The sequence below is a fragment of the Panthera pardus genome, unplaced genomic scaffold, assembly GCF_024362965.1.
Source record: "Panthera pardus isolate Hobbes unplaced genomic scaffold, ASM2436296v1 HiC_scaffold_27, whole genome shotgun sequence".
NCBI lineage: Eukaryota > Metazoa > Chordata > Mammalia > Carnivora > Felidae > Panthera > Panthera pardus.
In genome coordinates, this window is record NW_026526843.1 from 40,617,996 (window position 1) to 40,635,263 (window position 17,268).

Sequence of the window (17,268 nt, forward strand, 5' to 3'; positions counted from 1 at the left end):
TTCAGCCAGGTCACGATCTCGCGGTCTGTGAGTTCGAGCCCCACGTCAGGCTATGGGCTGATGGCTCGGAGCCTGGAGCCTGTTTCCGATTCTGTGTCTCCCTCTCTCTCTGCCCCTCCCCCGTTCATGCTCTGTCTCTCTCTGTCCCAAAAATAAATGAAAAACGTTGAAAAAAAAAAAATTTAAAAAAATAAATAAATAAATAAATAAATAAACGTTAAAAAAAATTAAAAAAAAACTAAATATTTTCAAAATAGTAAAATTAAATGAATATGGGTCATTTACTATAACTTCTGAGACTTAAGTATCAAGAGAACAAAGACTAAATTGTTAAACTAACATCAAAACAGCAAAAAAGCTCTCAGGACAAATCAATAGCCTTTAAAGGGAATCCACTTTGTGCCTTTGCCATTAACTATTCACAAAAACGGTAACTTAAACTAAATGATATTCCTGATCATAGTACCTTTTTCAGGGCTCTTTTTTAGTGATTCTGCTTCCTTCACATTTATAGGCTGAGAAACTAGAGGAAAGGAAAACAATTGAATTTTTAAAAATATTTAATAAGTAAATACCTTTTGAAAGTAAAAGAGTATTTTATATAAAAAAGCACATGTTATTTTCTTCAATTCAGGAAACCAATTTTAGCTGCCATGACCTCCTATCATCAGAACACAAAGTATTCAAAAGCTTTTATAGTTGAAAGAACACTGGGGAGAATCTATACGAAAAAAAAAAATCTAAAAGTATACCAAGTTTAACAAATATTATTTACTTCTGGGGGGGTATTTTCTTCCCTGTGACCTACTTCAAACTAAACTGTATTACTTTTATTATTAGGGAAAAAAGCATAATGGAAGTCAGAAGACTGAGCTACAGTCCTGATTGTAGCAGTAACTCATTGTGAAATCTTGCACAAGTCACTTCTCTCTGGGCCTCAGTGCCTCTATCTATATATAACTAAGGGATTTGACTAGATGATTTGTAAGGTCTCTTCAAACTTAGTGTTCAAACACTTAACATATAGTAACTATAAACATACATTAATCAGGACTTATCCCTCTGTAACACATTCATGTTTATGAAAAAGAAGCAAAGGACACAAAAATAAGTGCATAACACTTCCAAATTATGTCTTGGAGACAGATTCATCCCTGTCTCCTACACCTACAGTGATTTATAATAAGTATTCACTGTTTGAATAGTAGCTATGACCTTCAATCATCAAAGATGCTATTGTCTCCACTGTATTTTAACAAGGCATGAAAATGATCTGATACATTTTAGAAATGTCTGCGATGTTAAGTAGAACAATTCTGCTACGTAAGTAGAAACAAAATGCATTTTCTAATCCTCCAGTAGAATAAACATTCCCTAAACGAAAACCGAAAACACACTTTAATCAGTCAAATATTTTGGGGGTATTTACCATGCATTTAGCACTGTGCTAAGTGTTATGGTTGCACAAGGAAATATAAAGTACCATTAACTCATATTTTACTAATGGTAGCTGGGTAAAAAATACTTAAGCCAGGAAGATCTCTATGAGTGACTAATCGTGAAAACAGATACATTTTTAACAGATATTTACCATGAAGCTGACTGAAATAAAGTAAGTCTTCTTTTGAAAGTTCATCTCCTTTTGAAGGGTCCTTAGATTTCACTTCAGTATAAGCTGAAAACACATAACCCAATCAATTTACTAACAATAAGGGACAGCAGTGGGTCCTATAATGGGGTCAAGTAAATATGGGGGCAGAGAGTTAAACAAAAGATCTCAATAAGACAGACGTGAAGAAATGTGGAAGTAATAGTACTCTATAGCAAATAATAAGTTATCACTTTGAGTTCTATTCGTTCTCTTACTTTTTAATAGTTTTCTGAGAGCCATTACAAGTTGAAATAAGAAAATGTGGCATTTTAAAATCTCTGAAAATGTGACCTCATTTAAAAACATCTTCGGTAATAAGGCAAACATGAAGTTGAGTGCTGTAACCTACACAGTGGTTTCTCTATTTTTGATCCTTCTACTGAAAGTATATTCATTCCATGGCAATATTAGACACTCTAATAATAATTTGACTTGACAATGTAAAGTTCTTAATAATTAAGTTATTAGGTGGTTTTTCTTTGGTGTTTAATGCTCTGATTGTGATAGGAGTGTGTAAAGGGTAAGAGGTGGCTTTTAGATTTTTGGTCTGGTAAAGAATGGTTCCTGGCTATCCTGGGAAGACTTTCAAAAGAAATCCCAGGTTTAGCTTAATACAAGTTATGACGTGCTATTTGCTTGTGTAAATTATCCTTTCTAAACTAAATGGTACCTTTGCAATGTTCCTTTAGCTTAAAACCTAAGACTGTTTTCCCAAAATATGGATCAGGTTTGGGAAAGCCAGACTCTTAAGGTCAGTGGAAAACACTGAATAAACTGGAATGGTATGGTAACATTAGGGGAGTATGGCAGAATAGAAAGAAACCTAAGCTTTGGAGTCAGACCTCAGTTTGAATCCCAGCTATGCAATTTATTAGTTATGTGATCTTTGGCCAATAATTTAATCTTTCTGAGCCTTAGTTTCCTTATCCTTGGAAAGATAGTACTTCTCAGGGACATTGTGAGAATTAAGTAAAAGAACACATGTAAAGTAAATGCGTCTACAGAGCAAGTGTTCAATAAATGGCAGCTTTTATTTTGCTTCCTTTTCCAAATGTTTAACATCCTTGCTGCCTAGTCTCATTTTTTCTGAATAATTTGTAGTATCCCACAAGTTTGGCAATTTGTCTAAAGTTAAATTCTACTCCCCAATAACAACATCACATGTCAGTATTATACCAATATTCAAATGATAGGTAGTGCTTACACATAAACTATCATTAAATTGACCACTAACTGAAAGGAAGCTTGTGGACCCTGCTGTTACACAGAATCTCTTCTACAGATTTCACTGTAACTACCTATCAGAAAAAGTACTAGATATATGATCCATGGGCCACAATGAAGCAATGACCTTAGATCATATTGAAAATTACATTATTTATTAAAATTGAGTATCTACCATTATATTTGTTAAAATGGAATCAACTGGAGCACCTGGGTGGCTCAGTCAGTTAAGCATCCGACTCTTGATTTTGGCTCAGGTCATGATCTCACAGTTGTGACATTAGGCCCCATGTCAGGCTCCATGCTTTGCATGGAGCCTGCTTAAGATTCTCTCCCTCTGCTACTCCCCTGTTTGCACTCTGTCTCACTCTCAAAAAAAAAAAAAAAAAAAGAAATCAACTCCTGTATATCATTAAAGACTGTTAAACTCTTACCTGGAGGAATATGCAGCTTAAAAAGCAGCTTAAGCTTATCAGTGAAACTTCCATTGTACATTGTATCTGTTCAATAAAATTCAACTACAAATAATCATGTTTTTAAAGAACATTCAATCAATTCCAGCAACAAAGATTAATTAAGATACAGGTATTATCCAGTAATTAGGACTCAGAAACTTTGTTACTTAAACTAACAATTAAACAGCCACCCAGTCAGCCAGATTCTCTCTTTCAAGCGTATAAGTAAAATACACTTTATCAGAGGGAAAAAATGCTCTCATGCTGATTTCCCTTCCCCCCAACCTAAATCTTTTTTCTTTTTAATGAGGCCTTATGCCTCATTTGAGGAAGAGAATTCCTCTTTAACGGGCAATCCCTGATAAGAAAGTATGCTGGGGTGTCTGGAAAAGCAAAGGAACAATGTAACTGGTGAACTATCTACAGGCACAACATGTTTGTTGGTATTTCTCTACCACTTTTCTAGGTTGTGTGATTGGATTTTTACTGAGGGGGAAACTCCTCCTGAAGCCTCCACGTGCCTGAATGGGGCAAGATATGGATATTTTCTTCCCTTGTGTTAACCTTTAAAACAACTATATCTAACAGCTTGCTTTTCTGAGAAGACTGGGTCAAAATGAGACCAATATACTTATATTTAGCAAAAGGTCCACTTATTGCTAAAGTTGGAGATAATGTAACTCAGGCTGATAAAATCTGACTAAATTGGCACTAAAAGGCAGTACTAAGCTAGGGGTACCTTTATTTTTTGCTTTAAAAAAGAAAATTATTGTGGGCGCCTGGGTGGCTTAGTCGGTTGAACATCCGACTTCGGCTCAGGTTACCATCTCACAGTTCATGAATTCAACCCTGGCTTTGGGCTCGCTGCTGTCAGTGCAGAGCCTGCTTCAGATCCTCTGTCTCCCTCTCTCTGACCCTCCCCTGCTCGTGCACTCTCCAAAATAAATAAAACTTAAAAAAAAAAGAAAATTATTGGACATCATCCTACCAATTGCAGAGGAGAATTCTTTGAAGTTTATAAGGCAGTCAGAGTTTTCATCCAACAATCTGAATGTCCATAAGGCTAGTGAGTCTTTGTTTGCAGAATGAGCCCAGGGACTCAACAAGTGATATAACACTCTGAACTGCTGGCAGTCAATCTGATACTGTTCCAAATATGGCAGACTGGGGTCATGGTACTTCAATACTGGACAACCCAAACACCAATAATAAGAAAAAAACAGCTCTTTCTATTAAAAACAAATAAAAAGAGGAGAGTCATTAAATCATAAAAAGTAATTTTATAAAATTATTTTCTTTTAAGCATGTCTACTAAAATAATTAAAGATAAAATATTTAAAAGTGGTTGTGGTAAAATTTTGCTTAAAAAGTACTACTTTTCACTTGAAGAAGAACAACAGTACCTTAAAGATGACATAAAGTTCATCCAATTCATGAAGGCTCAATTTCACATCTTGTGATACAACACGCAACTTTAAAAAGATTAAAAGCAATTTATAATTTAACACTTCAGTACTAAAATTCTTGAATCCATTTAGAAAAATCTCCCTCTGCAAGAATAATTTTCTTCTAACTTTTTAAAAGAATAACAAAGACAAATGTACAAATTTTGCCCTTTAAAAAGGTTGTACATAGGCTATAGTTCAATTATACTCTGATATGTACTTTGGTTCAACTCTGATATGTACTTTGATCTTCATCCCTTCATACCCAGAGATCACTGCCAAAGGACATCCATTTAATGTCTATAAATATAAGTAACAGTATTCTAAGTCTCATTCCATATATTCCTCTCTTGACATATAAACAATGTGTCAAAGTCATCAAATGGGGTTGTCATTAAGCACTTCAAAGACACTGGGAGAGGTGTGCATTCCCTATCTGTGCCAAAAAAACCTATAATCCAAGAAATAATAAGCTTAGAAAATATGTAATTTTATCCTACTCCATGAAGAACAAGCACCAACGGTACAACGATTTGGGTATTTAAGAAATTTAAAAGAGTAAAGATAAAAGATAGAATTAATAAAATAGTGGAAATTAAAAACAACTCACTACGCTCAATAAATAAAACAAAAAGCTGGTTAATTTAAAAAAAAGTAAAATAGACAAATATCTGGCAAGTGTGATAAAAGGAAACACAAATAAACATTGAGAAGTAAAATTATAATATAAACATAGGTATAAACATAGGTCATTAAAAGTGTTCAGCACAGAGGTACCATTAAATATCTATTGAATGAATTCTTTAAGCTTTATATGAATATATCTGAAAGTCTAGATGAAATGAATAATTCTCTAGGACAAAAATTACCAAAATTAACCCAGAAAGAGCAAATTCTGAAGAGACAGAACTGAAAAGGTAATAAAAAGTCTGTCATCTACCAAAAGGCAGCAGATCCAAATAGTTTCATAGGCTCAATTCCTCAAACTTTCAGGTAATTGTTAATTCCTGTGTGATCTAAACTATTCCAGAGCATAGAAAAATATAATTTATTCCAAAATTCATTCTATGACGTGAGTACAACTCTCATTAGAAAACTAAAGTTAGCACACACACAGAAAGAAAACTGTAACCCAATGTCACTTTAACATAGATGTAAAGAACATAGCTAAACTATTTAGCAAAATTATCAAAGCAGAATATTAAAATAATAATACAACATGACCAAACAGAATTCATTTCAAAAACCCAACAGGAGGATATTAGGAATTCCTTAATATAACTGACTACATTAACAAAGCAGAAAAATATATAAACTCAACATATGGAAAAATCTTTTGGTCACAATTAACACTCAATACTGATTTTTAAAAAAAGGTCTGAATCAACAAGGCTCCAGGTCAACAGGAGTACAGTTGACCCTTGAATAACATGCGGGTTAGGGGCGCTGACCCCTTGTGTACTCGAAAATTGACATAAAACTTTTGACTCCCCGCAAATTTAACTACCAATAGCCTACTGTTGACCAGAAGCCCTACCAACAACATAAACAGTGGAATAACACACATTTTGTTATATATATTATATAATGTGTTCTCACACCAAAGTAAACTAGAGAAAAGAAAATATTAAGAAAACCATAAAGAACAGAAAATACATTTACGGTACTATACTGTATTTATATATATAAAAATCCATGTGTAAGTGGACCTGCACGGTATGAACCTATGTTGTTCAAGGGTCAACTGTACTTAAGTTTTGGGAAGTCAAAAGTTACATGTGGATTTTCAAGTGCACAGTGAATCGGGGCCCTTAACCTCTGCATTGTTCAGGGTCAACTATATAGCATGTCCATACTATGGTATACTATTCAGTATGTTAAGAAAAGTGAGGTAGACCTATATGTACTGATATGCAATAACTATGATATATTTTTCAGTGAAAAAATTAAGTTGCAGAAAAAAGTAACTGGTATGATCTCATTTAAAAAACTGTATCAACCTCCCCCCCAAAACACACACATTTATGTCTATAGATACATACTAAAAAGATCTGGAAGGATATATACCAAACAATTTTAATATCGGTTACTCCTGGGGTAAGGAACTTTTACTTTTTTTAAAAAAAGTACTTATTTAAATTCAAGTTAGTTAACATACAGTGTAGTATTGGTTTCAGGAGTAGAATCCAGTGATTCATTGCTTACATATAACACCCAGTGCCCATCCCAATAAGGGCCCTCCTTAATACCCATTACCCTATCAACAAAAGGCAACAAGAGCCCAAATATCCATCGACTGATGAATGGGTAAAGAAGATATGGTATAAGATGTGGTGTGTGTGTATGTGTGTGTGTATGTATGTGTGTGTGTGTGTGTGTATATATATATATATATATAATGGAATACTACTCAGCAATCAAAAAGAATGAAACCTTGCTATTTGCAACAATGTGGATGGAATTAGAGGGTAGTATGCTAAGTGAAATAAGTCAGTCAGAGTAAGGTATATGATTTCACTCATACGTGCAATTTAAGAAACAAAACAGATGAACATAGGGGAAGGGAAGGAACTTTTATGTTTTTACATTTCTGTTATGTTTAAGTTATTAATAGTGAAAATGTATTACTTATTTTTTAAATTAATATATAAAACCCAAAACAAAGGGGCTCTATGCTATGTCACAGTAGTATCACTGAATTATTTAATTGAGAGCTAAACCCAGAATCTTCAGAAATGTTCATCTTCCCAGATTGGTATCTCTGAGGATGTGGCCATTAAGCAAGTAAGTTTACAAAAACAATACATGCATGGGGCGCCTGGGTGGCGCAGTCGGTTAAGCGTCCGACTTCAGCCAGGTCACGATCTCGCGGTCCGTGAGTTCGAGCCCCGCGTCAGGCTCTGGGCTGATGGCTCGGAGCCTGGAGCCTGTTTCCAATTCTGTGTCTCCCTCTCTCTCTGCCCCTCCCCCATTCATGCTCTGTCTCTCTCTGTCCCAAAAATAAATAAAAAATGTTGAAAAAAAAAATTAAAAAAAAAATAAATAAATAAATAAATAAAAACAATACATGCTTATGATAAAAGCTCAATCAGTATAGAAGGATATACACAGCAAAGTAAAACTCTCCCTCTTCCAACCAGCAATCTATTAATCCCATTAACCAGAGACAACCAATATTAACAGCTTCTTTTGTAGCCATCCAAATATTAAAAAGGAGAGTACTTAGAAACACAGTTTTATAGCTTTTTTACCTTATCTTATGTTTCTAAGGATAATAAAATATATTAACAGCAATGACTACTGACTATGTAGGTCAGCTGTTCGTAATGATGAAGCACGTCAAAAATATGTTATGCTTAAATGCCTATATCACAACATTCAATATTAAAGGTCAAATAACAAAACACTTTGGAGAAATCAACATAATTCCATTAGAAGAAAATAACTTACTTCCTCTCAAATTTACAGTAAGCTAAGCTGTGGCAAGAATCTAGCTCAAAAGTTTAGTTATATTCATTTTCTTCACATGAAATGTTAATTTTTTAAAGGAAGTTGGAAAAAAATGTTACTCCAATTGGCTTTCCCCCCATAGGGCAGATACTCACCACATTCTGCTTTGTTGTTTCCTCTAGGGTCTGTATGACATACAACCTATTTCGACAGCGCAAGCTGTGTATATCTTCATAGCGAATATTACCATATTTCTGCAAAAAAAATGATTTCAGCAGATACTCATTCATAATAAATATCTGCTTTTCTTACACTTGAATTTCATCAGACTCAATTCTCAGAGGCCTTGGTTCTATTTCTAGCTATTTTCCTAACTTGTTCAGTGGTTATGCAAATTTTCACCTCCCACGTTTCAGTTGTTCTATATATTTACTGGAGAGAATTCAATCTACTATGTGTCTAGACTATGTATAAGAACATTGGAAAAATTCTTAGTCTCTAAGAAGAATTTTCACCTTTTTATATGGTGATAGATATTTATAAGTGGTCATTATCTGTGAAAGCAAGTAAGAATCATTTCATTTAAAGATAGCAAACTGAAGCAGGTGAGGCTATATGACCTAGGAAGAGTTGATAGAACTCATTTTTATACAATGGAGCACTACTCAGCCATAAAAAGAATGAAATCTTGCCATCTGCAACACATGGATGGACCCTGAGGGTATTATGCTAAGTGAAATAAGTCAGAGAAAGACAAATACCACATGATTTCACTTATAAGTAGAATCTAAAAAATAAACAAAACCCAAACTCATAGATGCAGAGAACAGAGCAGTAGTTGACAGAGGAGAGGGGAGTTGGAGGGGGACAAAATGGGTATGGGGGGATCAAGAGGTACAAAGTTCCAGTTATAAAGTAAGTCCATGGAGATATAAAGTACAGCATAGGGAATATAGTCAATAATATTGTATTAACTTTGTATGGTGACAGATGATAACTACACTTACTGTAGTGATCAGTTCACGATGTATACAATACAAATGTTGAATCAGTGTATCGTACACATGAAATTAATATAATATTGTATGCCAATTATACCTCAATAAAATAAACAAATGAAATTGGATTTTAAATTATATCTTTAGTTGTATTATTATTTTATTCTTGATATACCACTAGAGATATAACTATAGTACTGATCATTTAAACTATGCTATGTAATTATATTTGTGGTATAAAAAAAAACTTACCTCATTTGACTCTCTAATCAAATCTGTAATATCCACTTTAATAAGACTGCTTTTCTCATCACTCACATTTGAACCCTGCTGAACACTTGAAGGCAATGGGCTATCCTTATTAGTGACACTGTCAAAGAACCTATCCAAAAGTGACAGTAATACAAAAATTAGTGGAAGTAAAATGCAGAGAAAATGATAGCTAATTTCTCCCTAGTTAGAGGTTAATGTCAACTGATAGGACAAAGGGTGGTCTTATGAAGAAGTGGAATCTGAAGATGGTTAGTAATTAGGAAGACAAGGAAGAGGGGAATGGGATGGTGAAGAAATTATTTCAGAGGCAGAGAGGAGAGCATGAGGAAAGCAAATAGGCTCAGAGAGTACTCAGCAAATACCACATAGACTAATAAGGATGGAATACAGGGTATGTAGAGGCACGTAAGGAGAAATAAAAAAGATACATTGAGGCCCTAACGTAGAGTGTTCTGAATGCCAGAGTGTTTATATTTTATTCTGTACAAAATGGTATTTGATGCACCCTTACAATAGTGACCCATTCATTTAACATATACGTACATAGTGTACATGTGCACACACACACACAGTGCTCCAATATAAAATAACATTCACAGAAAAAGTACTGGGAAAATAAGGCTCAGTATACCTGACTGAAATTACCTGAAAATCAGAATGATCTCCCCCACTGGTTTTTAACATTATCAACTATTCTTCCCCCTTCAAACTACTTTTACACAACAATACTTTATAGCTCAAACTGGGACTATGAAAGTCCCAGCGTACCGAATCAACAATATTAGTGTAAATGTGTATGTTACCAAGTGACTTACTTCAGAGGGATCTGCTCTTACTATATCTTATTTTGAAACAGAGAAGTGGACATTAGTCCTAGATTTTTCATACAACTAGCTTTGTGACACTGGGCAAACTGTTTAAAGCTTCTAGGGCCATTTCCTCATCTGCAAAACAAAGGGACTGAACAAGATCATCTCCAAGGGGCTCTCCAGATTTAAACATTACGGTTCTGACAGTACCTGTTTAAAGTTGTCACAGCTTCAGCATCATCTTTACATGTGATCAGTTTGTCTAAATTATAGTCAAGTATTGCCAATCCCAGTTGTAAAATGGCCTTTATTCCATCATAGAAGAAACAGTCCACCACATTCACTGCACTTTCAATAGGCAGCACACTAATAAAAAGTGTGAGGAACCATGAGAGAGAAACTGAGGAAAAGAATGTCATATCGGTCATACGTTCTGTAAGTTGGGGAAAGTGATCCCTGATAAGTTCTTCAAAGACTGCCTGATCCACCAAGGCACCTGGTGAGCATAAAAAGAAGTTTAAAAATGAATCCCCTTCAAAAGGACTTGTTTCTGATACCTTCCCACTTACTAGTATGCCAATATATCTCATTTCTATTCCTTCAATTATGAACTTCTTCAGTGCCTTTCCTATATTTCACACATCTCTTTATCTGCTAGTAAAGTGTCATGAATCAAGAAGCACTTGAGAAACTCAGTTCAAATTCATTTGAACAGTAATTTATTCAATCTTTTGCAGAAACCTGTAATAGGCACCATAAGAGATACTCCAATTAATGAAATAGCCTCATCTTCAAAGAGCTTAATATCTAGTAGAACTTCAGATCAATACACAAATAACTATAATGAAAGAACTTTAGATAAATACACAAATAACTATAATGAAAGAATGAAATGCAATCAATAACCCAGCTATGATACTGAAGGCGTATGAGTGTACAAAGTAGAAACCCCCTACAGCTTTAAGGTAGAGTATAAAAATCTATAAATATTTGATGACTGAAGAAAATATTATACAATTAACAAACTAAGAAATTGACCCTTCTTTTAAACCTTGAAAATATGAATACAATTCATATAAATGTAGAGATTTCAAGCTGGTTAAAATCTCTCATTAAGCAATTATTAAAAATGTTCCAGTAGCTCTGGATGCTTCAGATCACCACTGTTTTAGCAATACAGAGATAGTCAACTTAAAATTTCTATTTCTTAAGAAACAGACCAGGCATTTTATCTTAAAAAAGCAACATAATAAAAAAAGCTTTCCAATCATATATTCAGTACAAAAAGCTCTTCTCATGAGCATATCAGTGAATGTAACATTTTGATACTGCTTACATTTTGTGTATTTCAAAACCTAATTGATCAGTTCTTCCACTTGATACATAAATTGGTACATAATTACAAGAGACATATAAATTGTTCAGAAAAAAATATGTGCTTATATATGGGATATGTATGTGTGTGTGTTTACCAATGATTCGACGGTTAAAATAATCAGGCAACATCCATTCACACACAGCAACCAGAAGCCAAAAAGCTTCTTCCTCTTTTGCATACAGAAGCAGCACTGAAGTTAAAATGTTCATTGCCTAAAATTGACAGAAAAATAAATAAATAAATACTGCTTGGGTGATGATTACATTTGTTTTTCAAACCCTAGTTTCAGTAATAAAAACTATGAAAAGTAATCATAATGGAAACAAGCACTCTGAGCCAGTCTAAAGCAAAACAAGGTAAAGTCTGGCTAACATTTGCAATCAGTTACTTTATACAGTAAATTCAAAGAAAATGAAGCAGTAATATGAATATAGAACAAAATAAGCAAAACCTCTATAATTTTACACTAAATTCAGTGAATAAAGTATCTTAATTATTGCAAATCAGGAAAAACACATAATTTTCAAGAAGATATTAAAACTGGAGAAACAAACTTCATCTGTATTTTCAACTGCCTACAAGAGAACATCTCTTAAATATCAATCATCCTCAATTGTGTTCAAAACTAAACACCTTTTCTCATTAAACAGGATTCTCTTCTTTGCTATCCTAATTTTGATCATGCTCGAAACCCTTTACCTGCCACATCCAATGTGTCTTTACAGCCTAGTTTCTTATTATAAAATGTCTTTTTGATCTGCTTTATCCTCTCCATTCCACCCTAACTTTCTCCTTGTAATCTATCTTGCATACAAATGTCAGATCATTACTTTTACATTTGGCCACAGAGCTTGTTATGAAGGTAATAAACCCTTAATGTATAGAATCTGGAAAGAATGGAAATGTATGAAGGAAATTAAATCTCCTGTATCCTACCTACCCAGAGACCACCACTGTTAATAAGTTGATGTACTATGTGTGTGCATATGTGTGCTTTCCTTCCTTTTTCCCCTTCTAAAGTTTGTTTTTTTTCACTTACCATCTTATTACACATTCTCAATGCCATTAAATAATTCTAAAACAGTGTATTTAATAACTATGAAATAATCTAGTAAGTTGAATATACTATAAATTATTTAACCATTCTACTATTGTTGGACATTTATTGTGAATCCAATTTTTCACTACTATATGTAACACTGCAATGAATGCCTTTGTATACAAATCTTGAAGTATGTTATTCTTTTCTCAGGAAAGATATACATAACAATGAAAGTATTCAAATAATACTATTTTTAAATGACATATTACTACCAAATTATATTCCAGAAAGACTGTACCAATTTATATTCCTGACCAACAGTGTTTGAATGTTTATTTCACTGCTCCTTTGCCAATACTAAATACTGAGAATTGTAATAATTACAATTGGTCCTTGTTGATTTGATGGTGAAAATGGTATTTCATAGTTTTAATTTGAATTTTTTGAGGCCAAACTTTCTCATTTTTATACTTTATTAATCCATCTGTACTTTTGGTTCTATGACTAATCTTTTCATGCTTGTTGCTTATTTTTATATTTTAATACTTTTCTTATAGATTTGTGTATTAAGTATGTAGATTCCTCGCCAGATCTGGCACTGTATTTGACCTCAAGTTTAGTTTTTACCCCATCAATTTTCCTGTTCAAGAAGCCATAATGGCTTAGTCTGTTAAGCATCCAGCTTCAGCTCAGGTCATGATCTCGTGGTCTGCAACATGGTTCAAGCCCTGCGTTGACAGCTCAGATCCTAGAGCCTGCTTCAGATTCTGTGTCTCCCTCTCTCTGCCCCTTCTCTGCTTGTGCTCGGTCTCTCTCTCAAAATAATAAACTTTAAAAAGTTTTTAAAAAGAAGCCATAATGGGAGGGGGGTGGTCAGTGAAAATGGCAGAGTAAGGCCCTCTGAAAGTGCTCTCCTTTATATAAGAAACAAGAACACTGGTTCGGGCGCCTGGGTGGCTCAGTCGGTTGAGCGTCCGACTTCAACTCAGGTCATGATCTTGCAGTTCGTGAGTTCAAGCCCTGCATTGGGCTCTGTGCTGACAGCTCGGAGCCTGGAGCCTGCTTCTGATTCTGTGTCTCCCTCTCTTTGCCCCTTCCCCACTCATGCTCTGTCTCTGTCTCTCAAAGATGAATAAACATTTTAAAAATTTAAAAAAAAGAAACAAGAACACTGGAAAATACTGTCAGAATCAATTTTTCAGAACTATGAAAATTAACCAAAATCTTATAACAACTCAGAAAGCATTTATTTAATAAAATGGCTGAATCTCAGTAAAAACAGTGAGCTCTGTGGCATTTTAAATTGCCTGATACGCATACCTCCTCCTCAGCTTCACATTAGCCTTAAAAACCAACACTCCAGCAATTATAGTAAAAACACCTAGCAGCCACTGCAGGGACCAGGCAGGGCTGGAGCTCCTTCAGAGCCCCATTTTCACATAATTGTCATTATTTGGCCTGTCTGGTGGTTTCCACTTGAAGACTCCACTCACAAGGCTGTGTTTATTTGACCTGATACAGCGTTCATGATAGGCAAACCCTTCTCTCAGTGTGTTTGTTGAAAACAATTGGAGGCAGTTATTGAACATGAGGCTTGCTGAGGCAGTGGATAAAAGTTGGGTCAAATAATAGGCTAATAAAGGGTCAAAATGAAAAACTGGGTAATGAGATACCCATAGGGGGCTTTGTAAGGCTCTGAGAAATTCCTGGGAATCTAGAAGGCCATGTGCACGATATGGCTTTATGCATGCCCAGAGATGTGTGTATGCTCAGGAAAGAACAGAAAAGGCCCTAAGCTCTCACCTCTGGTTAATCTCGAAGTTCTACAGAAGTAGGATGTGATAGAGAATAGAAAAAATAGGGAAAAATCAACAAAACCAAAAGTTGGTTCTTTGAAAAGATTTTTAAAAATTGAAACAAACAAACCCCAAAATACCTTTAGGTAGCCTAACCAAAAAGATAAAAAACAGAGAAAGGACTCAAATTATTAAAATCAAGAAACAGAGAATAGTACTACCAATCTTAACAGAAATAAAAAGGATTCTAAGGGAATATGCTAACAAATGAGATAACCTAGATATAAAATGGTTAATGAGATAACCTAGATATAAAATGGTTAATTCCTAGAAAAACACAAACTACCGAGACCAACTCAAGGAGAAACAGAAAAATCTGAATAGACCTATAAGAAGTAGTGACTGAATTAGTAATGACATAATTTCCTGCAAAGAAGACTCTAGGAACAGATAGCTTCACTAGCAAATTCTACCAAACATTTAAAGAAGAATTAACATCAATCCCTTATAAACTCTTCAAAAAAATAGGAGAGGAAGAAATACTACCCACCTTATTCTATGAGGCCCTGATACTAACACCAAAGAGGTATCTTAACTAGGTATCATTTTATTTTATGAATATAAATGTAAAAATACTAAACAAAATACTAGCAAACTGAACCTGTAAGGGTTAAATTGTAGGTAGTGTAGGGCTAATGCTTAGCTTGAAAAATAACAGCTTTGTGTTGACACTGAAGGTTAAGAGATAACAGCCTTGCTTTGCTCTGGTAAACTACGCCTCATACTCTTGTAAATTAGGCTTCACCAATTAAGGAAACAAAAGTTCAAAGAAAAGAGCATCAGAGGCAGGGTCAAGGAGATCCACTGGTTGCAACTTAGAGGCAGAAAGTCTAAAGTAAACACCTCATTAGGCAACTGTTTCTAACTCATCTGGAAACTGTTTCTTTGTTCTGTTCCCAGGTGATGATAAAACGATGTGATCGGTTATAAAAACTCTGTACCCCGGCTGTTCGAGGCGGCACTCTTATCAAGAGTGTTGGTCCCTATCGGTCAGCCTTGCCTCTCATTGTAATAAACTTTGTTGTGACTGTCACTGGTGCCCGTAGCATTCTGTTTCAGGAGTCGTCTGGATGCAACAAACCCAATAACACATGAAAAGGATTATAGAGCCAAGACCCAGGGAGATTTATCTTGGAAATACAAGGAGGGTCAACATATGAAAATACATCAATGTAATACAGGACATTAACAGAATAAAAGTAAAAAAACCACATGATTATCTCAATAGACAAAGAAAAATGGTTTGACAAAATCCAACACTCTTTCATGATAAAAACACTCAACCTAGGAATATATGAGAACTTTCTCAACTAGTCCCATCAGCCATAATGAGTCAGTACAGTTCACATGGCTTTTTGATCAAAAGCAATAAAACCTGCTTATTAAATTCAGACTTTTTCTCGGCTTGAAAGATTCTCCATGATTTTGTCCTATACAAACTTATTTACTTCTTGATTCTAACATAAATCTAGCCAGACTGATCTCCATGGTAGGCTTATTCTCACATGAATGGTATTGCTCATATTGTTACTTTAACTCAGAATAACTTTCCTTGTGCCCTCCATGTTTCTAACTTTGCTCTCATCTTTTAGAAGTCAAAAGCATGTGCCACCTACTTTGAAGGTGCCTCTACACTATATATAGATAACATTGTGGACTCTGTGAGTATAAGTTCTTTGAGAAAAGAAGTGCCACACTTGTTTTTTTTTTTTTTTTTTTTACCTCTCAGAGATCCTAAAATACGCTAAACATTGTAATTTAGGTGATCCATTCACTCAAATTGTTTTTCAAAAAAATTATCTATTGATAAGATTTAATGGATACAATTGATACATAATCATTATAAGTGCTCAGCCCACTATAAAGGAATGTGTGGCTGATAGTGCTAGCTATCCACCACAATCCAGTCTCCCTTCTTCCATAGTATCTGGATATATATATATGCTCAGTCACACTATATTTTGCAGACTTCTTTGTAAACAGGTGTGGCCAGAAAACTAAGACCCTCCAACAGAATGTGGATGAAGTGATATATGCGCATTCTAGGCCTACTAGCCAATAAAATCTGTAATTGTTTCTCCATGCTCTCTCCAGTTTCCTGTGAATGGTAATGGCAATGAAAGAGCATCTTGGAAGCCATGTTTTGAAGATGACAGGGAGTGCTTCAGCCTAAGGCCCTGAATAATCTCATGAACGAGAGCTGCCTATTGACTTAAATACTTGCTCTTCCGTTTATTCCTTTGAGGAAACTTCTATTGTGTTTAAGCTATTACCTATTTGAGGTTATTTGTGTTAGCAGTCTAGCATCCCTAGTTAATATAGTGTGCTCCTAAAGGATTTTTTCAATGATTCCCCCACTGTCAACAAAATAAAATTCAAACTCCTGACCTCTCCCAATCTACCTGATATTTTTCCTCTATCTACTTAGCTTCATTCACCCTACATTTCTAAGAAACAAAACATGGTTCTACATACATTCTATGTTTACCTCTATCTGTGTTTGGTTACACTGATGCTTCTACCTGGAACATTCTTTCATTCCAGCTCCATACATCCAAAATTCACCAATTATCAAGACCTACAAATGCTACCTCTTCCACGAAGTCTTCTCGGATTCCTCCAGATGAAAATAATTTATCCCTACGATAAATCCTGACAGAACTTTACATTTCTTTAATAATTTGTCC

The 17,268-nt window shown here is 34.7% G+C and overlaps 1 protein-coding gene across 2 annotated transcripts in view; it reads right to left on the reverse strand.

Annotated features, from left to right (window-relative positions):
* Window positions 1-17,268, reverse strand: part of TBC1D8B (TBC1 domain family member 8B) — a 58,610-nt gene that overhangs the window by 8,699 nt on the left and 32,643 nt on the right. For both annotated transcript variants that reach the window (XM_019435689.2, XM_019435688.2), the window contains 9 exons: window positions 11,778-11,895; window positions 10,516-10,801; window positions 9,476-9,605; window positions 8,381-8,479; window positions 4,734-4,802; window positions 4,319-4,559; window positions 3,310-3,375; window positions 1,592-1,675; window positions 467-523 (listed from right to left, as the gene is read on the reverse strand). In XM_019435689.2, the coding sequence (XP_019291234.2) occupies window positions 467-523; window positions 1,592-1,675; window positions 3,310-3,375; window positions 4,319-4,559; window positions 4,734-4,802; window positions 8,381-8,479; window positions 9,476-9,605; window positions 10,516-10,801; window positions 11,778-11,895 (1,150 nt within the window). The remainder of the gene's footprint in view (window positions 1-466; window positions 524-1,591; window positions 1,676-3,309; window positions 3,376-4,318; window positions 4,560-4,733; window positions 4,803-8,380; window positions 8,480-9,475; window positions 9,606-10,515; window positions 10,802-11,777; window positions 11,896-17,268) is intronic.